This window comes from Delphinapterus leucas, chromosome 19 (genome assembly GCF_059928025.1).
Source record: "Delphinapterus leucas isolate spDelLeu-1000000601 "Yukka" chromosome 19, BTC_Dleu_Yukka2, whole genome shotgun sequence".
NCBI classification, from domain to species: Eukaryota; Metazoa; Chordata; class Mammalia; order Artiodactyla; family Monodontidae; genus Delphinapterus; species Delphinapterus leucas.
Window position 1 is genome coordinate 50,094,807 of NC_143147.1, and position 22,447 is coordinate 50,117,253.

A 22,447-nucleotide genomic window follows, 5' to 3' on the forward strand; every position below is an offset into this window, starting at 1 on the left:
CAGGTCCAGCTTCTAGCCCCTCTTCCTCCTCTCACCTGGACAGTTTGTACTTGCAGAAAGTAGGAGAGGGCCCAATCCCTGTGAGATTGAAAAAACCCCTGCGCTGGGAGAGGAAGCAGGAAGAGGGTCTCTGATATGCACTTCAGCTTGGCCGCCCTGCAGCTTTCTAGGCCAAGCCAAACAAATCCACAGTAGGTCACCAGGTATGCCTGGACAGGCGCCGTTACCCTGAAATCAGCTCCAGGATAGCAGAAAGTTTTGTGGGGGAGGATGGGTAAACCCTGGGGGACCTGAGAGACCACCTAGGAGAGGAGTTCCCTCTCCACGTGCTACTCTAGAACCCTTCCTAATCCCAGCAAGACTGAGGCAAAGGGTAGGGGATACAGGCACCAACAGGATCTCACAGAGGGCCTAGCCACCCCTGACACTAGCCCAATAGCACTGCTGGGTGCATTAGAAAAAGGCATCCCTTTCTCAAAACGCTTGAGTGCCATCTGCTGGAAAGCAGTCACAACAGCTATACAAGTCTACGATGACTACCGGAGAAATGGTGCCCCCTGGAGGTGTGCAATGCGCAATGTGCACTTGAGAGTGGCAATCTCCTCAGCTGATATCCCTCTGGGAGTGGGTCTGGGCAGTAGAAGCAAACATCCAGGAAGGAGCAAGCGTCTTGGCACCTCCCTCTCCCGGTGCGAGTTCTGCTGATGCCATCCTGTGTAAGGCAGAGGGGACAGGGGCCCAAATGAACCCTGGGGAGATTGGGGGCAGGGGCAGGTTGGAAGGGGCAAGTGGGGAGAGAGCCTATCAACCTCTTAGGGCCATTAGGCCCTTCTGGGCCCCCTTTCCCCTCCTCACCAGACTTGGTCTCCAGCGGCTGGGACTGGAAGCACTGGAGTGGGGTGGGAAGGACTCTGGCCAGGGAGACTGAATCCCCGGAGCTGGGAGTCCGGGCTAGGAGGTCGCCGCGCTCTCAGTGCGGGGGGACTGCGGGGCCATCTCAGTGGAGTCCGGGGAGAATCTTCCCAGGTCGGGGGAGGGGGCCACGGAGCCGCCCCTTCGCTTTCGCTCGCCCTTCGCTGCCCTCCCGGGCTCCGGTTCAGAAGCGCTCTCGGCGCCTGCCGTGGCTTCCAAACTGCGCCGCCTTCTCCTGCGGCAGAAAAGGACTTTCAGATGTAGTAGCGGCGGCGGCGGCAGCAGCGACGACTTAGGACAGGGCCCCCTCCCCCTAACCGCCGCCCCTCCTCCTCCCTCTCCCTGGGCCCCCCTCCCCTCCCCCCTGCTCCCTCCCCCCTCCCCCCCCCCCGGGAAGGCGCTGGGGGTGTGGCCAGGGGCCGGTATAAAGTCCGGGGGAGCCGGTCCCGGGCAGCAGCTCAGCCCCCTGCCCCCCTACAGCCAGCCGCCTGGGCCGGGCCGAGGATGCGGCGCAGCGCCAGGCTCGCTCCCCTCCGGCCCGCTTGCTAACTTCCTCGGCTTCGTCCTTGTCCGCCAGCGGAGCCGCCCCGTGTCCCCGCGCCCTCCGGGTCGGGTCCTCCAGGCGCGCCGGGAGCTGCCTCCGTGTCCCCCGCTGTCCGCCCGTGCCCCGTCCTCGCCCGGTCATGCTGCCCCTGTGCCTCGTGGCCGCGCTGCTGCTGGCCGCCGGGCCCGGGCCGAGCCTGGGCGACGAAGCCATCCACTGCCCGCCCTGCTCCGAGGAGAAGCTGGCGCGCTGCCGCCCCCCCGTGGGCTGCGAGGAGCTGGTGCGAGAGCCGGGCTGCGGCTGTTGCGCCACTTGCGCCCTGGGCAAGGGGATGCCCTGCGGGGTGTACACCCCCCGCTGCGGCTCCGGCCTGCGCTGCTACCCGCCCCGGGGCGTGGAGAAGCCCCTGCACACGCTGGTGCACGGGCAAGGCGTGTGTATGGAACTGGCAGAGATCGAGGCTATCCAGGAAAGCCTGCAGCCCTCTGGTAAGGTGCCCCAGCCCTTGCACGCCCTCCCTGGGGTCCTCCCCTCCCAGAAGCCCCTTCCCCATTCGGGTTGGCCTGAAAGGCTCTTGAAAATCCCCTGTGAGCTGAGCAGAAGGCAGGTATGTGGCAGGGCCCGACTGGCACGGGACAGGGTCAGCCAAGGAAACTGCTATCAAGTCCCTAGCAGCCTGTTGCCACCATCAAAGAGGACTCTGTCCCATCCCTCCATCTCAAGGGTGCCTATTTGGGAAGAGAGGTCTCAATGGTAGTCCTGGCTGCTGGGGCAAGAGTGGAAAATTAAGTGACCTGGCCCAGCCCACAGCCTGCAAGTGAGCAGTCTAGGGCCATATACCTGGAGGATGGGGTTGGCGGCAGTGGAGGCTTTCTGTTCCTGATCCAGGGACCTCCCCTCACCCTGGACACAAGCGGAGGCCCCAGGGGTCTGCGAAGCCAGGGCTCGAGCTTTTGACATTGAGGTGGGGTGGAGTGGGACATGTAAATTAGAGTGGCTTTGGTGGTGAGGGGCATCAGAGTGGCCCTTCCGCAAAGCCCCAGGCCGGCTCACCTAGCTTTTTGAGAGGTATTGGGAAGACAGGGGTCTCTCTGCCAGGCCTGGGCACCTCCTCCTGCCCTGGTACACAGGCACCCTGCTCCTTTCTCCTGGCAGGTGCCATTTGAGGTGGCAGAAGAGAAGCAAGTCTTGGCTCCCAGCCCAGAGCTGCAGAAACCTAACGGGACAGGCAGTAGAGAGCGGAGGGATGGGCGGGGGGTGGGGGGGGTGAGACAGAAAGGGAGAGAGAGGTTTAGAAGGTCTCTGGCCCTAAACTCATTCTTACACTTTCTCTATTTCTCAGGGAGACTTTCAGTTTCTCCCTTATAGTCTTTCTGTCTCTCTCCTTCTTTCTCTTTATTCTTTTGTTCTTTCCTGCTGCATCTCTCAATCTCTAGTTTCACTAACAACATTCTCAGATTCTCCTTTCCTCAATATCTCCTGCCCGTTATCAGTTTCTTTCTCTTTATTCTATTCCTTTTCCTGTTTTTGTTGCCCTGCTTTGCTCACTTTCGTCTCAGTCTCTTTCCGTTGCTCATTCTCTTGACTCTGTCACCGTTTCTCTTTCTGTCTTTGTTCCTGTCTTTCTCTGTTGCTTTCAGAATCTCTGTCTGCCTTTCTCTACCTCTGCCTCTGTTTCTTGTTCCCTCTCCGACTCTGTTTTGCTCTCCCTGTGCCTCTGTCTGTTTCTGTCTCTTTTCCTGGTGCTTGAAGCTTCCATTGTTGCAGTCCGGATGCTGGGACTCCGGCCCCAAGCTTCCTGCCCTGGGTCCCAGACCGCTCCACTTCCTCAATGCTCTGCAGCTTGTTAGCCAGAGGAGAGCAGGATGCAGGGAAAACAGGAAGGAGGTGGACCCCAGGGGTCTGGGCCTCGGGCCTCTCGGCCCTTCCTGCCCCTGGGCAGCGAGAGATAGGTCAGCAGAAAACATTCTAGGAGAAATGCCAGCCTGACACCCAGCACATCTGGGAAGCGGGGGTGGGGGGTTTCTGAGGGTGTAAGTCACTGATCCTGGAGCAGAGATGCCAGTGCTAGTGGGAGAGGAGGGGTACTGGTACAGGACCAGACTGGGAGTGAGGGCTGAGCCCTTGGGCTCCCCGGGTATAACGGGTGCCGTTGGCTTCGTGCCTCCACCCTCCACCGGCCAGCGGGTATCTGGCACCAGATTAGGATGGCTGGTGAGCCCCTCCTCTCTCACCAACTTGGACGTGGGACAGAAGAGCCCTCAGTGGGTCTTGGGAGCCCCTTCTTCCCTGGCTGGGTAGGAACACCCCGTCCTGAAGTGGAAGGAACTGTTCCCCTAGGAGCTGGGGAGGCATGGTGTGAACAGTTTGTGAGTGTCCTGTGAACATCGTGTACACCAGCCTCGAAAGGCAGCTTTAGGCTCCTTTTGGATTACAGGGCCCAAGGCCTCCTTGCCTTGGCCTCCACCCTTGCAGCGCAGGCAGATATCGGGAGAGGGGAAGGGGAGGTCTGGGGGGCCCTGGGGAAACTAGGTACCTACTCAGCAAGCTGTGTCCATGCCCTCTTACCTCCCAGTCATCTCAGAAGTACCCCTGCCACGGCCCGGGCCACACTGCACCACGTGAAAGGCGCCTCCTAGAGTTGTGCAGTAGCCCTGCAGGGTGTCTGGTGAGACCAGGCGGCCAGGGCTCGGCCCCTCTCCCGGCTGTCCTCCTGAGCCTTCCACTGTCGATAGGCTACTGTCCCTCCTGCGTCCCAAAGCTTGGGCCTTCTTTTTTTTTTTTTGCTGTACGCGGGCCTCTCACCGCCGCAGCCTCTCCTGTTGCGGAGCACAGGCTCTGGACGCGCAGGCTCAGCGGCCGTGGCTCACGGGCCCAGCCGCTCCGCGGCATGTGGGATCCTCCCGGACCAGGGCACGAACCCATGTCCCCTGCATCGGCAGGCGGACTCTCAACCACTGCGCCACCAGGGAAGCCCAAGGGCCTTCTTGCCTGGGGAATAGTTGGGCAGAGAGGTCAATCACGCTCTTCTTCCTGCCTTTTCCTCTTGGGGCTGAGCTTCAGCAGGAGACTGGGGAGAGCAGTTACTCACCTTGCCCCCTCCCTTGGCCTGCTATGGTCCAGAGGCCCACTCTTTGCTCCTGGGGCAGGTCTCCCCCATCCCTCTCCTGGCTAACGCCCTCCCCTGTGCCCTCTGCCGTGACCCCCTGTCCCAGCTTTCCAAGCCAGAAAAGGTTGTGGATTAACACAGCTCAGGCCGCCAGAGGTGGGGGCGGGGTGGGACTCGTGTGTCAGAAGTCCACAATCCTGATTCAGTGTACTGACCCTCGACTTGTGGAATCTGGGGGAGTGGACAGTGGGAAGATTAGCGTTTGGACTGGGGAGATCCTAAACTGTGCTCTGGGTCCCTCTGGGACAGGGTTAGGGAACATGCAGGCTGGGTTAATTTTTAGTCAACACAGCAAATATTGTCCCCCCTACTTCAGTACTGGGAATCCAGTCATGTCATGGGAACAGGGCCTTCCCAGAAATTCTGTGCCTTGGGGGAGGGGGGAAGGGGGGGCATGGCTGCTTAACATTTTTTCTTTAGTTTTGGCAAAGCCAGAATTATTGGTGCCTCGGGTATCAGGAGTCTTTCCATTTAAAGACATAGGAGCTGCAGAGATAAGTTCTTCTCCTTTCCTCTAGCCAGACTGCTTCTTTTCCTCATCTATAAAAAGGGGGGACAGTGGGACCTATCTTGCAGGGCTGGGGCATCTGGCGTGGAGGAAGAGTTCAATACTGGAGCAGTGATGAGGATGGTGATGAAGAGGAAGCCGAATGGATTTAAGTTGAAGCTTAACTTCTCCTCTGATGCTGGGGCTTTGGGGGACAGCAGGGCAAGTGAGCAAAGCTGGGGGGACATGCAGAGGAGCGGAGGGGGTAGGGTGGAAGGGCCAGCTGTCCTTCTCTGACTCTTTAGTCTGAGGCCAGCAGCATGGCACAAGGGTGAGGGGGACACCCCTTGAGCCAGACCTCAAAGAGAAGCCTGGTACCCAGCATGGGTGGTCTTGGCTTCTCCAGCCAGAGTGCAGGGGAAGGAGGAAAAGGCCTTTGTTGTAGGGCAGGTGGGTGACCCTCCAGATCGTGTCTGGTTGGCTGGGCCCACCTACCTCACAGCCTCACCCTGGGCGTCTTGAGGGGAGTGGGGGCTGGAGTTGAAGGGAAATCATGAGGATGAAATCAGGCAGCAAGGAAGAGGAAATCTTCTAGCTTTGACCATGAACTTTGCAGCCATTTGTGGCAAAGCTGTGAAACCTCTTCTTTCTCTGGGTCCCTGCCCTTCCTCTGTGGCTGGAGCAAAGACCAAGCTTTCCCCTGTGGCTGGATGTCGTTGGCCTAGCTCCAGCGGGGCAAGAGGAGGTGACCTGGCCTACCTTGGAAGCCCCGCCTCCCAAACAAGCCTTTCAGATGTCGGGAGGTCCGACCTTTGCTGGGGGGCGGGCAGGTTTGACTCGGCTCCCGCGCAGAGGGGAACCCACCAGGATTGCGATTTTTCCAGAGGGCGCCACCTGGGTGAGCAGCACGAGAAGGATGGACCCCCTGCATGAGCAGGGAAGTAGCAAGAATTTAGCCAGTTTTAGAGATGGGGAGGTGAACGGTTTTTTTAGAGACTCAGGGCTATGACCCTCACCCTCCCAAGCCTAGTGCCTAGGGTGGATCCTGGGGTGGGGTCTCAGTCTGCCAGTTAAACAAGACTGGGCAAAAAGAAGTTACAGATTAAGTGGAAAGTCAACAGCCGGGGTACAGTCACTGTGCTGTGGCCAGGGCAGGGTCAGGGCGCCTGGGTGCATGTGGGTGTGCACGCGTGGACCAGTGTGTGTCTGGACACGTGATTGTTTGTGTATGGTTGTGATCCTTGAGTCCCAGCCTGTCTGTGTCTGAGCTGGCAGATAGGGACATAGTCTGTGTACCCCTGCCCCTGAGAGAGGCAGTACGGAGCCACTCTCCCTGCCTGCCGTGTTCTACTCTAAGCTGAGACACAAGCTGGTGGGGAAACCAAGGTGGGGGAGGCCGGGCAGGCTGCCTGCTGATAATGTCCCATGTGACGGGAGCCTTCCTGATACAAGAACATGAGCTATGTTTCCAAGCTCGCCCTATGCCCTACGCGTCCCCGGGGTTCAGTGAGTGGACCCAGTTGTCTTCCTTCATGGCACTTCCTAAATTAAGGGATGATCTTTCCAAATATCCTTTAATAATCCCCCGTGTAGCACAGGGAGATCAGCTCGGTGCTTTGTGTCCACCTAGAGGGGTGGGATAGGGAGGGTGAGAGGGAGAGGCAAGAGGGAGGAGATATGGGGATATATGTTTATGTATAGCTGATTCACTTTGTTATAGAGCAGAAACTAACACACCATTGTAAAGCAATTATACTCCAATAAAGATGTTAAAAAAAAAAAATCCCTCCCCCGAGTGTTTTTGTGAACTTAACTCATAGAAACACAATGTTGGAAAGTAGTCGAATTTCTACGGCATATCTCTCCGGGTCCTTGAGACCTCTGCCACCCTGACGTGCCACACCTCCAGGGCAGAACTCTATCTCCTGATGCAGCCCCGTGCATTAGAAAACTCTTCCTAGGGAACCTAAGAACATCTGGCCACTTACCAAGAGGGACAAGTGTCACTGTGCACAGCCGTGCTTTCCTTTATGGTCATGAAAAGAAAGCAAACTCGAAGGAAGAACAACAAAACCTTTCCGGTTGAAGGGGGCCCTCAAGGTAGTGTCGTGGGTTTTGTCAAATGAGCCCCTGGGATCCTTAGAGCCTTTCCAGGTAGAATGGTGGCCCCCTTTGTTCTAAGCTCGCTCCGCTTCTGTGGTTCCAAGACAAATCTATCAATTCTTTTAGGTCTTCTATTTCCTTTCTCTCCAATCCCCAGCTCCAGCCTACACACCTGCAGTGCTGTGACCCCATCCACTAGTCTTGTGGCTTTGGGCAAGGCGGACGTGGTGATGGCGGGGGGTGGTCACTGGCCAGCCTGGGCCTTCTTAGCCAGAAGCTTCCTTGGGAAGGTCTTCAGGGAAGAGCTTGGATCTCAGGTCTTCTCTCTGGTTCCTGCCTGGGGGCTTGGGGTCTATCTTCCTATGGCCCCCTTTGCACAATCCTGGTCTTCTGAAATTGATCTGCCCCTTCTTTTGCTGCCCACACCAGCCGGGAAATCTTGCTGTAGTGGCTTCTCCTTGGTTGACCTTCGGGAACTTGATCATTTGGGACAGAAGTCCCCTCCAGACTGTCCTTCTTGGGATGTTAAATAGGCAGAAGGAGGGATTATATCTATCTGCTTCATTTATTCCTTCCCTCTGTTGCTTTTTTCTAAGCCAGCCCTGCATCAGTGACAAAACCTCTTCCCATCCTCGGTGACTGAATTTTATACATAACCTTTGGTGTGGAATCTTGACAAAGACTTTCTGGGGGTCTAGATTCCTCCTTGCCTGGTTTCCCTTTATCCACGTGCTTCCCCCTGGACCCCCAGAACTAGAAGAATAAAAAGAGAACTAACCCCCCAACTAACTTTGGCTCTGCAGAAAAATACCATTTAACCCAGAGGCAGCTCTGGGACTGCTGCCATGCATGGAGGAACCTGCTAACTCCTCAGGAAAAAAAATCCTGATGCAAACCAGATGTAACCTTCTGTCCTGCTGCCAACATCTGGAATGCTGGCAGGGGCTCTGCACTCAGGCCGGCAGCAAGTTGCCAAACCCGAGCATTTCAGAGGTGGCTCTGATCTGCAGAGGGATCTTGCGATCTCTTTGTCCAGCTCAGCCCTGTGTTCTGGTTTTGGCCGCCTGGATGGAGGAGCAGCGGTTACAATTCTGGGACTTCTGGATGGGGTCTTTCTGGAGTTCGGATAGAGCCTTTAGGAGAGCCCAGGGAAAGTGTGGCGGTTCAGCCTCACCACCCCCATCTCCGCGTCCCCAGTGCCCTGGCTCTGGGCAACAGATATGCACTTTGGATGGGGTCTGAAATGTAAGGATGGGAGACTTTGGGGTGGGGGTGGGGGCTGAAGGGATGTGTGAGGGTGTTCTCTTGGTCCTGGAGCCACACAGTGTCTCAGACACACGCACACACACACACACACACACACACACACATATGCAGGCATACACACCCACTCCCACTTCTCCTGTGCAGCCAATGGAGAGAGTTTTTGGGCCAGATTTCTCATCACTCATGGAAACTTTGATTCTGGCCATTTGGAAGAGGGTCAGCAGAGCCGACAGCCCTGGGGATCCCCTGGCTGGCTCAGCGAGATGCTGAAAAGAGTAGGAAAGGAGAGAGGAAGAAAGAGCAGACCGAGAGGGGGATGGTAGGAAGAGCTGAATGCAAGCGGGATGAGATTCGGTGTGGGGCCCCCTGCCTGCCTGAGACCTCCCTGCAGGGCCCAGGGGACCGTCCTGCTGTCTGGGCAGCTGCAGCTGGTGACTCATCTGAGGGCTGGACTGGGTGGAGTGAGGGACAAATCAAGGACTTCAAGAGGAATATTCTCCTGAGGAGATCCTGGGGAGTGGGGAAGAAACCGGGGTGCTGCTTTCATTTCTTCGCACCCCCCAGAGCCCCTGCTCTTCCCCAGCGCCAGGCTGGAGAATCCCTAAGAAGGAGAAAGCAGGTGGGAGGCTGGGTTGCTGTGCTGCCTTGTCCTTTCCCATCGCTGACCTTTCCCCATCTTGGCCTGATTGCAGACAAGGACGAGGGTGATCACCCCAATAACAGCTTCAGCCCCTGCAGCGCCCATGACCGCAGGTGCCTGCAGAAGCACTTCGCCAAAATTCGAGACCGGAGCACCAGTGGGGGCAAGATGAAGGTCATCGGGGTCCCTCGGGAGGAAGCCCGGCCTGTGGTGAGGATCTCTGACCAAATGCGCATGTGCATAGGCACACACACACCACCACCATCACCAGATCTGGACAATGTCCATTCAGCAAACATTCTTTAGATGTCTGCTGTGTGCAAGATGCACCTAGTATGCATCATCAGGGCCCAGAAAGTCCTCACTCCTCTTCTTGAAATTCCTTTCCTGCTCACCAGTTCTAGACACTGGGATAGCTGAAGTTATTGTTAAACACTGAGACACTTCCGTACTGGTTGGTGAACAGCAGCGGCCCCAAGCCTCCTGATGTTTCTTGGCCCTTCCCAGGGATTCCCCACCCCAGAGCTTCTCAGGAGCTAAAGGGTTCATGCTGGCCATAGCAGGGAGCCTTGGGACCCTGCTCCAGGGTCTGGCTAATGTCCTTTCTGATGGGTGTTTCTGATGGATCCATGCCTGGGTCTTACAAGTTGTTAATTATATGATTTCATCCGTCACTCCTGTTTAGAAATTATCCCCTTCCTGTCCTTCACCATAGATTTCCTTTCCCCACAAGTTCCCTTCACATCATAGCCCTCCTTTTTAGAAGCCCTTTGGCTCAAGGTCCTCTCTTCAATGTCCCTCTGTTCTGCTCGCCAGTGTCCCCTGAGCCCGAGCTCCTCCTTTTACTTCGTTGGGCCCTGCTCAGCTTCCAGGCCTTAACCCTCCTTTCAGAGCCCTCAGTCCTGATTTGACCCCCAGCCCCGGTCCTCCTGCCTCTCTCCCTTCTGCTGAGCAGTTTCATCCTCCCCCCTCCTCCAGCCCCAGGGCTCCTGCCAGAGTGAGCTGCACCGGGCCCTGGAGCGGCTGGCGGCCTCGCAGAGCCGCACCCACGAGGACCTCTACATCATCCCCATTCCCAACTGCGACCGCAACGGCAACTTCCACCCCAAGCAGGTGGGTCTCCATCTCCGCCGACTTGGCCCGGCCTCAGCTCCAGGATGTCCAGGATGGAGGTCTCAGGAAGGGGGGAGCGCCTCAACCCAAACCTAACCCCTTGGACCCTCCCCAAACCCTCCCCCAACCTCAGGACCTCAGCTCATTTTGCAGGTGAGGAGACTGAGGCCCAGGGAGGGGTAGAGGCCGGCCCAGAGCCACGGAGCGAGTTAAAGGTAGACCAGTTACCCTGCCTCCCCGTCCAGGCTTATTTCTATGACCTGTGTAGTCACCATCTGTGATGCAGACCTGGCACTCCTGCCAACCTCTGCCTCCAACCCTCTCTCACTCTCCTTCCTCCACTCCTGTGAGTTCTCCTTTGTCCCTGGATGTCTGAGGTTTCCACGTGTGGCCTGTGGGATCTTAGTTCCCTGGCCAGGGATCGAGCCCAGGCCCTCGCAGTGAAAGCGTGAAGTCCTAACCACCGGACTGCCAGGGAACTCCTGATGGCTGAGGTTTCATCTGGGAATGGAGGGGCTAGGTCTTGAAGAGTTGAGGAGGAAACTCAGCCTGCCCCTTCCCCCAAGCTGAGCCGCCAAACCACCTGGGGTTCAGCCAGGCTGGAGGTGAAGCCAGACCTGACAGCTGGAGATGGGAACTTTGGGTGCCGCAGAGGAAGGACAAGACAGGAGACAAGACAGGAATGCAGAAACCTCTGTACCTCCTTACTCCCTTAGAACATGGGCTCTTCTGACAAGCCCCCAGGACGCTGGGATGGTCAACGAGGTTGGCCTGCTCCAGCCCCATCTCTGGCCTGTCTCAGTCGGGCTCACTCAGAAGGGTGGCATATCTGGGCAGGACACTGGGTGGGGTGCCTCGTGCTGGGTGTGGCCTGGATCTCCTCCAGCCCTTGTGGGTGTAGGCACACACGTCCTCCCACTCCGTGCTCTACAGACGAATCCACAAGGTGGACCACCACTCAGCCAGAAGGGGCCTAGCTAGGAGAAGAAAGGCTGCCCCCGAGTCTGCACACCCCAGGATGGCATGAGGAGGTTATGAAGAGGTGTGCAATGGAGGAGGACCACAAAGGTCTCCCCGCCAAACCAACGCCAAACCTCCCTCCAGCCTTTATCCCAATACCAATTTTATCCTTGTCCCAATTTTTCTTTTTCCTTTTTTTTGACCACGCCGTGTGGCTTGTGGGATCTCAGTTCCCCAACCTGGGCCCTCCGGCAGTGAAAGCAGAGTCCTAACCACTGGACCTCCAGGGAATTCCCCCTTGTTCCAATTTTTAAAAACTGTCCCCCCTCCCCGTTAAAAAAATCAATAGACTTTATTTTTTAGAGCAGTTTTAAGTTTACAGAAAAACCGAGCAGGAAGTACGGAGTTCCCATCTACTTTCCCACCCCCAGCCTCTCCTATTAACATGAGTGTGGTACATTTGTTACAACTGAGGAACTAAAATTGATCGTTAGTTATTAACTAAAGTCCATAGTTTACGTTAGGGTTCACTCTTTGTGTTATACACGTTTATGTGTTTCCTTCCCCCCGGTTTTTATCCCACTGAAAATTCTGACACTTGACCCTTTATCTTCAGGCCAGTTCTGACCCTTGAGACAACCTTCACTCCAGCTCTAACCCTGACTCTGAAATACACCTTTACCCCTATTTCCTCTTCCCCCGTCTAATCCCGACCCAAACTTTAGCCCAACTGCCTTCATTGTTCTGACCTTGACCTCTGTCTCTATCCCAATTCCGTTTCTGACCTGGGCTCTAAGCCTCACCCCACTCAAGTTTGAGTCTTAATCCCAGTTCAACTGCAGTTCTCTTGCTGATCCTACACCAACTTCAGTGTGGATAATCACAGTCTTAACCATAATCCTATTCTTAGAGTCCCAACACAATCAGAACCCAAAGTAAAACACAATCAGAACACAAATTAAAGACTTCTCCAACCTGAACCCTAGCCTTTCAAATCCAGCTGCACCTTTCAGCTCCATGGACCCAGTCTCCCCTCCAGGTAGAGGCTACAGAACTTCCTCAGGACCCTGGCTTCGGGACCTTCTGCACCAAAACTGTCTGGACCTTTCCTTCTTGGCCAGCTTTACTCCAGTGAGCTCAGAGGACCCATGTTCAAGAAAGCCTGTGCCCTCAAGAGTCCATCTTGGAGCCACTGTCTGACTTGGGGGCTGGGCTGGGACCGGGGCCAGCTGCCTGAGATCTGACCTCTCACACCCTTGTCTTGGCAGTGCCACCCGGCCCTGGATGGGCAGCGCGGCAAGTGCTGGTGTGTGGACCGGAAGACGGGAGTGAAGCTTCCGGGGGGCCTGGAGCCGAAGGGGGAGCTGGACTGCCATCAATTGGCTGACAGCCTCCGCGAGTGAGGCCTGTCAGCAGGCGGGGGGCTCACTGCCCCCTGCTGCCCCCTCCCCTGGAGGCTGCAGAGCTGACCTGGAGCCTGGGTCTGAGTCCTGGCCCTGCTTCTGGCCCAGAAGTTTCCCTTGGGGTGTGTTTGTGTGTGTGCGTGTGTGCTTATGAGCATGGGTGTGCCCTTGGGGTGAGCCGAAGCCTAGGGGTGTCCTTTGGGCTTAGATAGCCTGAGAGAGCCCTGGTATGTTTCCAAATTGATCCTGGATTCATTCAGCCCTTCAGCCATCTATAAACACTTCTTGACCACATACTACATGTCAGCTCTAGTGTTCAGCCCTGCGGGCTCTTATTTTGACTCCCTCTGATTTAGACATGTGAGGCCACCTCCTATAAGGTGAGCACAAGTCTGTAGGAGAAGAAAAGTCCCAGTCCCATAATGAGGGGAGGAAAATAGACATGTACCTTGACCGTTGTCCCTCCCCTCAAACTAGTCAGAGGGTGGAGGCCATAGGGAAAGTGTGGGGTAGCAGATGACTCAGTGGTTAGGAGACCGACTGAGACCCAATTCCAAAGCTAAAGGCCGCCAGGCTCCCCTTTACTTCCTCCCCAGGTCCCTCCAGGGGGAAGGACCTGCAGGGACAAGCCCACCTTAGCTTTGTTGCCTGGCAACTGAGACCCTGCTTTGGGGGAGGGAAGAGGTCAGCGGAAGGCCTGCAGGACAGAGGGCTGGGGAGGTGGGGCCCATCTCTGAGCAGTGACTGGGGAGGAGGAAAGAATGCACAGCTGGACTGCATGTGCCTGATGGAGAAAGGAAACCACATGCTGGGAGGTGAGGGACTTACCTGGGGTCCTGCTTCCTCCGCCATTTGTGGTCACAGCCAGGAAGTCACCAGGATGACTCCATCCTTCAGTGGCTGTCTGTGGCTCTGCTTCCCTCCCCACACCTCCTTCCCTGGACCTTCCTCCCCGATATTTCCCTACCCACTGGGCATTTTCTGGCTTGACTGGATGGAAAGAGACTTAGGGACCTACCAGCTGGCCATGATGTCTTGTCTTTTTTTTTTTTTTTTTTTTTTTTTTTTTTTTTTTTAACAAAACAGAACAAAACCAAAAAAACTGTAGACAATGGTGTTTGGTTGATTTATTTACAATTAAGAGACAGGGATGCACCAGGGGTGGGGAGAACTGTCTTACATGGTAAAAGGACTGCAAAGGGTCAGCCAATTCACCCTCCTCTTCCTTGCAGCTTCTTCCTGGGGAGCCTCTCTGTCCCCAGAGTGTGTGCTGTGTTCAGACTCCTGGTGGGCCAGTAATGGCTTCTGAAGGGAGGGAGCAAGCTGGGCCAGCCCTGCTGGGCCAGAGCCATTTCTGGGATCAGCTGGTGTGTGAAGCGGGGGCATTTCCTAGGGCATCAGGCAGACTGGGTTTGCGTCTGGATTTGATTTATCGATTTAGTGAGGGGAGGTACTGCCCTGAAGCTAGGGAAAGGGGGTAAGCTCTCCAACACATTCCACAGCTCTGACTGCCTAGATTCCTGACTGGGGGTTGGGGCTGAGATTTCCTTCTGAGGGGTTGGGAGTGGGGGTATCTTTGATCTTGCTGTGGGCTCTCAGTGCCAGCCCCAGAATGTGTGCCCACGTGGTACCACTGGATTCCTGGTCATCTCCCAATGCTCCTTACCTCCCACCTTTGTGCTGTGTGTGCGTGTGTGTGTGTGTGTGTGTGTGTGTGTGTGTTTGATCTCTTGAGGCACTCCCAGGCTTCTCGATTGCACTGGCCCCTGATGCACTGGCACCTGTGCCGTCTGAATCTTGAGCCTGGGGCCGCAGTCCTCATCTCTCTAACTCTGCCTCTGTGGCGGCATCCCACGGCCATCTAGTCTTCCTGAGGCACCACAGGCTGCTGCCAGCAGCAGGAGATAAAGAACAAAGTGCCGCTCCTTCAGCTAGGGGGCCTGCTCTTCATAGAGCCCCTTCCTTCTGGGGCCGAGGCCAAGGCATGCTGGGAGAGGAGGTTGAGTGTAGGCTGAAGATGAAGTTTTAGGTCCCTAAGCCAAATGTAGGGAGAGTATCTCTTTCCCTAAGGCATCTCTTTAAATTCCCCTTTGTCTCCAGCCTCCCTTCCTAATGCTTTATTCTTGTATCCTTGGAATGGGTGGTAAGAGGTCCTTTTCTTTTCATGTGCCTCCAAAAAAAACCTGGGTCTGCTTGGGAAGTAGCTGCACGTGTGGCCTGGGATGTGCCTTTGTGATAGGTGTGTATTTATAACGTGTGTGTGCGCGCACGTGTGTGCATATAGTGACGTGACACCTGAAATGTGAGAGTGTGGGCTTTTACAGGGCGTGTGTACCTCGGCTGGGTGTGTGTAGATGTGACGCACATTTGTGTGGTGTGTCTGGGTGGGCTGTATGAATCTGAGTATGAATGGGTGTGATGTGAAGAGAGAGGGAGTGAAATTCACAGCGTGTGTATGTCCTTCCCTCCTCCACTCATTAGGTGTCCTCGGTGCAGGGCTGGTAGGGAGCTGTCTAACACAAGAGAACAGAGGATGTGCGCTTTGGGAGTGGGAATCCCACATCCCACAGGACGCCCCCCACCCATGGTGATTGCCCGCACCATCTGGGAGCCAGGTCCTAGTTGTCAAAAAAGAAGGAAATAAAAGCAACTCTGGGGACTTCCCTGGTGGTCCAGTGGTTAAGGCTCTGCGCTTCCGTGGCAGGGGTTGCGGGTTCGATCCCTGGTCGGGGAACTAAGATGCCACATTTTTATTTTGGCCATGTGACAGGGCCAAAATAAAAGCAACTCCGTGTCAATGTGGACACCCTCTACCGCTGCCAGGCCAGAGGAAGTGAACTGCCCTGGGTAGTGTCACAGTGGGGAGAACCGGGCTCCAGAGAGGAATTGCTGGTCTAGTTTGTACCTCAGCCCTCCCGTGGCTTCCAAATATGCTTGAACAGTCACTCTAGTTGCCACAGGGGCATCAGCATCTTGGCAGAGGTGGAAGGGAGGAGGAGGCAAGGACCAAACTCTTGTGTCCTGGTGGGGCCACCATACCTAGAATAACTTTAATTTTTAATTTATTAGATTTTTAACGTTTTTTTTGATTTGGACCATTTTTTAAAGTCTTTATTGAGTTTGTTACAATATTGCTTCTGTTTTATGCTTTGGGTTTTTGGCCCTGAGGCATGCGGGATTCTAACTCCCCAAGCAGGGATTAAACCCGCCCCCCCTGCATTGGAAGGGAAGTCTTAATCACTGGACCACCAGGGAAGTCCCCTAGAATAACTTTAAACCAAAGTCCTTGAGTGGTCTGTCCTGCCTCCCTAAGAAATGTCATTCCTCCCACTGTGGTTTGGAGCAGGGGGATGGGGACCCCCTAGCCCATTGGTGCTGACTGGCATCAGGCATTCATTCGGTTTCCATCTCCCGGCTCCCCAGTGGAGATCAAGACCTGATGTCTGGCTGAGGGGTGGAGGCTGGGTTTTCCATTGTCAAGAAGGCCAGGTGGGAGTAGAGAGAAAAAAATGGAGACTTGGATTGATTCCAGTACTGGATTCAGGTGGGGGAGTCTCTGGAGAGCTGGCCAAGCCTCCTGGCCCCTTCTCCTATCCGGGACCTGAGGTTCCAGACACAGCCATTCCTTCAACCCCTTCCAGGAAAAGGCTGCTTGTTCTAACCCCTCTGCCCTCTGGGCCAGATTCCACCACTAAGTTACTCCAGGAATGTTAGGAGGCATGCAGGACTTGGGGCTCCTGCTCAGGGGTCCCCCTTTCTGGGGGGATCTGGCTGTGTGGTAAATGACCCTGAAATATTCCCAGTCAGAGAAACTCCCCCTGCATTCCAGACCCCTATGGCAATGTCACCTCTGACCTCGAAAGAGAAAGCCAAGATGATGTGGTTGGATGGAGCTGGGAGGCACTGGCAGCTGGGATGCTGGGCTGTCCTAGGGAAGAGGGGAGGAAGGGGGCGCTTTGTGAGTCTGGGGAGAGGGTCAATGAGGAGGAAGTATATTCAAGGGGGAGGAGGGAGTTAACGGGAGCAATGAGTGGAGGAGGGGCAATGGAACGGACCTCGGGGCACACACATGCGCATGCGCGGGGGAGCAGACACCGCGCCAGCCAGCGTGGTGCCTAATTAGATCCTAACTGTAGAGTAACCTGTCCCCTCTATGTCTGAGGCCCCAGAGGTTGGGGAGGCTTGGGTTCAGGGAGTAGAAGTGGGGGTGCTGTAGATAATTAGAAACATACCCTAATGAGTGAGTAGGCGCCACCAGGACCACCTCTCCCCTCACTGTCCCCTTCCCTTCCCCAGGTCTCCAACCCCCTTCTCCGTGACCTGGACAATTCCAGCCAGGCAAGGGGAGGGGCTGGTGGAGCCTGGGAGTGGAAACCCGGTGGGATTGGCTTCCTGGACCCTTACACAGTCTCTAAAGTGCAAACAACATATTTTTGCCATGCAGTGGTATTTAATTACACATAAAAACAGAGCCATTAAACTGAAATTAAACCCTTGTTGGAATCACTTAATTCAGGGCATGACAAATTGCTTTCAGTGGAGGCAGCAGTGAAGTCCCCTCAGGGAGAGATGGAGATTAGCGGCTTCCATAGCTGGCTGGGTCCCCTCTTTGTCTTGGCCCCCTTGCTGGCTCTAAATTCTGAAATTGGGGTCAGAACCTTCTAAAGACCACCCAAGCCAAGGGGAAGCCTCTAGGTTTGTTCAGGATGACAGGAATGGAGGGTTGGAGAATCACAGAATCATTGTTCAACCCAGTTTCAGACAACTCGGTCCATTTTATCCATGGGTAAGTTGAGGCCCAGGGGCCAGTGTCATCCAGAGCCAGGAGAGAACCCTGGCGCCAAGCCATGACTGGGGAGGCTGTTTTATCCTTTCACCCGGGGCCTGGAGACAGAGGTTGGGGCTGGGTGGGTGAGGGAAACCAGAGCAGGCCCTCGTCCAAATCTGGAGGCAGCAGGGAAAGCAAAATGGGTTCCTGGGGCTTGGGCTGCTGAGGCAAACTTGACTTTGTGGAGGGCAGCCTAGTGCCCAGACTTTGGCTCAGGCAGACCTGGTCACTTAACTACTTGGGTGAGGTTGGGCAGGTATGACCTTTCAATCCTGCGAGCCTCAGTTTTCCTATCTGTCAGATGGGGATGGTGATTCCTATCTATAGAGTTCCTGGGGCTTGGGGCCAAGTCCAGTAAGTGGTTCTACTGGACTTCCTTCTCAGGACCTGTGGTTCCCATCTGTAATAAAATCCAGCTGGGACCTGGTGGTTTCTAGGGCTCCCTTGCTCTGTGTTTGCAGCCCTTTCTCCTCCCTCCAGGCCCCTTCCTTCCTGCAGTTTCCCTTCTCTCCTCTGTGGCCTAGTTGTCTAACTAAGGGCAGAGGTCTGGGGTGTATGGTTAGGCCACTGGGTAGGAAAAGGCGGCCCAGGCCCCCTAAAGTTTCCCTGCCTCACCTAGTCTTCCGGTGGCTCTGTGTGAGGCCCCTCTGGGAGGTGAAAGGGGGCCACACTGTGGGGAGGGGTGCTGGGGGTGCACAGTGAGGTAGTGAGGTTGTGAGATTGTGGTCTCCCTCCCCCGTGTGCCCTCCACAATCTGGGAACCAGCTCTCCTGATTGGAACCAGATGGGTCCGCTGTGGCTGGAGGCCTGTCTCGGCAGTCCACTTACTCAATGCCCTTCCCTGGGAGGGGAGAGGGGGCGTGGGCTAAGGGGAAGTGGAGGTGAGGAGGGTCCTTTTCATCAGGGCTGGGAGAGAGACTACTTTCCTTCTCTCTCCTCTCCAGGCTAGCGGCCTGGGAACTTTTCTATTACCCACAGAGGATTATGGTGGGATGGTGGCCAGCTGAGGGCAAGTCTCTCACTGAGGCTTAGGGGGGCAGTCTTAGAATTTATGACGCCTCCTCTGGGAGCCTGAGCCCCATTCCTGAAGCTCAGCTCAGCTGCAGGTTGCCAAATAGGGGCTAACTATGCCTGTCCCCCGACTCCAGGAGTGCCCCGAGGCCATTCCTCTCTCACCCTTGGACTCCTTGGCCTTGGTAGACTGCCAAGTTCCTGCCCTGGGGGTTGGGGTGGAAGGGCTGGGGCTGGGCTGAGGCCCAGGGTTCCCGTCATCGCAGGCCTGGCAGCTACCCGGCTGCAGATGGCCCTCCCGCCAGCCTGGCAGCCAGCACAAATGCTTTACAGCTGTACCTCTATCGGCTTGCCCCGAGAGCCTAGAGACAGAGGTAGGGAGCTGGGGGCCACAGAGCTACGGTGGGTGGGGGACAGGCTAAGATGGTGGCCCAGCAAACCCAGGTTGCTAAGATAGAGAGGACAAGGAAACTTGAGGATCCAGAAAAAGCTTCCCGAGCAAGGACCGCGGGGAGGATCCTGGGTGCTATGGCCTGGCAGGTCCAGGGATCAGGGTCCCTGCCTCCCTTCTGGGTCCTGGTCTCTGAGTAGAGCCAGAAGCTTCCAAATTGAAGCAGCAGGAAGGGGAGGCCAGGCTCGTCCCCACCCAGGGGAAATTGGACCAGACTGCTCAGGAAACAAATTCAATTTTCCAGCATCATGGAAGGTTAGTCAGACAATAGAGGGCTTTTTTCCCCCAGAAAACATAAGAAAAAAAACATCATAAGAAACAAAAGTCCAGTTGCCTTCGGCTGAGCTGTTTCCCAACTTCATTTCTCAGCTTCAGGTCAAGGCTTCTCATTCAAAGTGACATGTGACTGCTCAGTGACCCTGGCCTGATTGCAGGCCTTGTGAGGGACCATGCTCCCAGGGTCTGTGACCACCTCGACTTCCAAAAGCCCTGGGTGGGCCCAGCCCCATGCACCAAGGGAGGGGCAGTGGTAAAAATAAAAACCTTCCCCCAAAGAGATTTTGGATTTAGGGGCTGGTGAGTCCTAAATCCCAGGCAACAGGCCCAGATGGGTTTATATTAAAATGTAAATGGACCTGAAAAGCTTTGAAAAGTTTTCTTTTTCGGGGGTGGGGTGCACCACAGGAAGTTGCCTTTAAAATGCAAACAGACCTTGTAAACCCCTGCTTGGGGAATTTCTTGGGGCTGGTATGAGGGGAGCTGGCCTTGCAGGCTAGGGAAGGGCCAGCCTCCAGTTGGGTCCTCTGCAGATGGTGGCCTTGTAGGGGACTCTGGGCCCTGGCAGGGGAGGAGAGGGTCAGCACAATCTAAAGTAGAGGGCAGGCCCAGAGTGGGGGAGAGCAGAGGTTGCCAGGAGACAGATCCCAAAGTTCTAGGGTGGGAGGTGGGTGGTGGGGAAGACCACACAGGAAGCCTCGGGAGAGAGCTGGGCGGCATCTCCTGGGCTGGAGAGGGGGGTGTAGGGCGGCGCGTGGGTGGGTGGGTGGGGGTTGTCAGGGAGAGGGATGGCTCCAGCCTAATGCCTGAGAAAGGTCCTTCCTAAGAAGACCGGGGCTGGGAGCAGCTTTCAAGTTCTTCTCCAGTTCACCCATTACACAGATGAGAAACAAAGGCCTAGATGGGGTCTGTGATTTGCTTGCCTGAAGGCATAAATGAGCTGGTGGCATACAGATTAGAACTCAGGGCAGTGGTCTTTTGGCACCGTCTCCCAGTGGGGGCAGGGGAGACTCTTCAGGCTCCAGAAAGGGGAAGCTAGGAAGGGCTATAATATTTGGGAGGAAGGAAGGAGGTCCTGATGGAAGATTCTGGGTGGAAGATTACAGGGAAATATGCCAACTTTCAGGCAGACAGAGGGACAGGTGACTTTTGTAACAGTCTGGGCAGCCTGGTGTAGCGGCTGGAGTGGGATGGGGACCTAATCGCTGGTGGGAGAAGAGGGGCTTGTCAGAGACACCAGAAGGAGGGGCAGACAACTCTATCCTGGTGTAGATGGAGGCAGGGGATTGGACTTGATGACCTCTGGTTCAATAAGTTCCAAATGTCATCGTTATCATAATCACTATGGGTTTGGGTCCAAATCGCTTGGGTTCAAATCACACTTTACCATTATTATGGTTGGACCCTGGGAAATGGACTTAATCTCCTAATCCACAGTTCCATATCCATCAAATGAGGGTAAATAATGATACCTACATAGTGTTGCTATCAAGATTAAATGAGATAATACACAGCAAAGCTTCTAACAAATACTGTAGGCCTGATGTGCGCCAGGCGCTGTTTTAGGTGCTGGGGATCCAGCAGTGAACATGCGGGTCTTTTTCTTCGTCGAGCTCCTGTTCCAGCAGTCTGGTACGTGGCATTATGTTAGGTGCCCAATGAGAGGTCGATAGGAGTGCTAGCCTTCTCAGAATGAACACTGGTACTCCACAGGCTACAAAGTGTGTTCACGCCCAGTGTGTCTCTAATTTTTTGAGGCGGATATTACAGTCGAGGAAACTGAGGCTTAATGCCCAGGGAAGTGGCTTGCCCTAAATCATGCAACTAATCAATGGCAGAGGGGACCTGCCACCCAGATCTGTCTGACCACCAGGCTTCTAGTTCTTGATGCATAAGAGAGAAGTTGCGTGTGTGCGTGCGCAGGGGAGTGGGGTGAACTAAGGAAAGGATACATCCCATCTCGGTATTCACGGGGTGTCCAACCCGAATGCTGTGGAGGAGATAAGCTCTCTCCTGGGTCATGTGCAGGCCTCTCCCGACCTCCTAGCCAACCGGGGGTCACCTAATTCTGCATTGCTCACGTGGGCACTCAGCGTGGTATTTGGTGACTCAGGTGAATGAGTGAGCGAGACTCCTTGTCCCTTTCCTCCCCCTCCTTATTCTCTCTTTCTGGTTCGTCTTCCTGCCCCCCTAGGCCTGCTCCAAGCCAAGTCCACTTGCTCCCCGGCAAGATTTTTTTTTTGCGGTACGCGGGCCTCTCACTGCTGTGGCCTCTCCCGTTGCGCAGCACAGGCTGCGGACGCGCAGGCCCAGCGGCCATGGCTCACGGGCCCAGCCGCTCCGCGGCATGTGGGATCTTCCCGGACCGGGGCACGAACCCGTGTCCCCTGCATCAGCAGGCGGACTCTCAACCACTGCGCCACCAGAGAAGCCCCCCCGGCAAGATTTGACTGGGAAGGGGTGAAGGCTGAGACACCTTCCAGGAAGCAGAGAGTTACAAAACGAGTCCCTGGCTGGCTCCAAGGGCACAGACTCAAGAAGAAGAGGGTCTGCTTTGCTGGGGCTGAGAGCCCCAGCCTGGCCGGGACTGGGGGGATTATGGGGGTGGGGAACATGGCTGGGGCAGGGTCCTGTATGGAGGGGCGCTATGGATTGATTTGACACTTACAAACCTCCATTATAACACTGTTACATTCATCCATTTTCCTGGATCACATGAATGAAGCATGCAGCCAGAAAACACTGCTGCATGAATCAAGGTACTGCCTTCTGGGTTGGGGGCCTTTAGCCCCCCAGCCCTTCCCTCTTGTTCCAAGTTCTCAGCCTATTGGATAGCATGTCCCCATAAATTCACAGGTTGACCCCAATGTGACTGTATTTGGAGATAGGACTCTTAGGAGATAATTTAGGAGGTTAACTGAGGCCATAAGGGTGGAGTCCTAATTTGATAGGATTGGTAGCCTTGTAAGAAGAGGAAAATGCACGGAGGAAAGGCCATATGTGCACACAGCTAGAAGGTGGCCGTCTGCAAGCCAAGAAGAGAATCCTCACCAGAACCCAACCATGCTGGCACCCTGATCTTACACCTCCAGGCTCCAGAAGTGTGAGAGAATAAGTGTCTGTTGTTTAAACCACCCAGTCTGTGATATTTTGTTACGGCAGAGTCTGAGCAGACTAATACAGGGGGAAGGGGGAGCCCCAGTCCTGTTCTTTCCCATGTAGTCCTTTCAAGCTCGGAGAGAACCCAGGCCCCAGGCCCAGATCAAGTAGGCTTCTGTCCCAGC

At 55.5% G+C, this 22,447-nt stretch overlaps 1 protein-coding gene across 1 annotated transcript; it reads left to right on the forward strand.

The window, feature by feature from the left end:
* The first annotated feature begins 1,338 nt into the window (after positions 1 to 1,338).
* Positions 1,339 to 13,644, forward strand: IGFBP4 (insulin like growth factor binding protein 4). Its single transcript, XM_022557950.3, has 4 exons — positions 1,339 to 1,944; positions 9,174 to 9,331; positions 10,100 to 10,234; positions 12,463 to 13,644. Exons 1-4 carry the CDS (start codon positions 1,596 to 1,598, stop codon positions 12,595 to 12,597), a joined length of 777 nt encoding a protein of 258 aa, XP_022413658.1. The 5' UTR covers positions 1,339 to 1,595; the 3' UTR covers positions 12,598 to 13,644.
* Positions 13,645 to 22,447: the final 8,803 nt, after the last annotated feature.

Bases quoted from the DNA above. Each gene is read 5' to 3' on its own strand.
- IGFBP4 (XM_022557950.3), top strand. From the start codon at position 1,596: ATGCTGCCCCTGTGCCTCGTGGCCGCGCTGCTGCTGGCCGCCGGGCCC. The intron at 1,945-9,173 runs GTAAGGTGCCCC...GCCTGATTGCAG, and splicing joins GGAAAGCCTGCAGCCCTCTG to ACAAGGACGAGGGTGATCAC. The intron at 9,332-10,099 runs GTGAGGATCTCT...CCCCTCCTCCAG, and splicing joins GGGAGGAAGCCCGGCCTGTG to CCCCAGGGCTCCTGCCAGAG.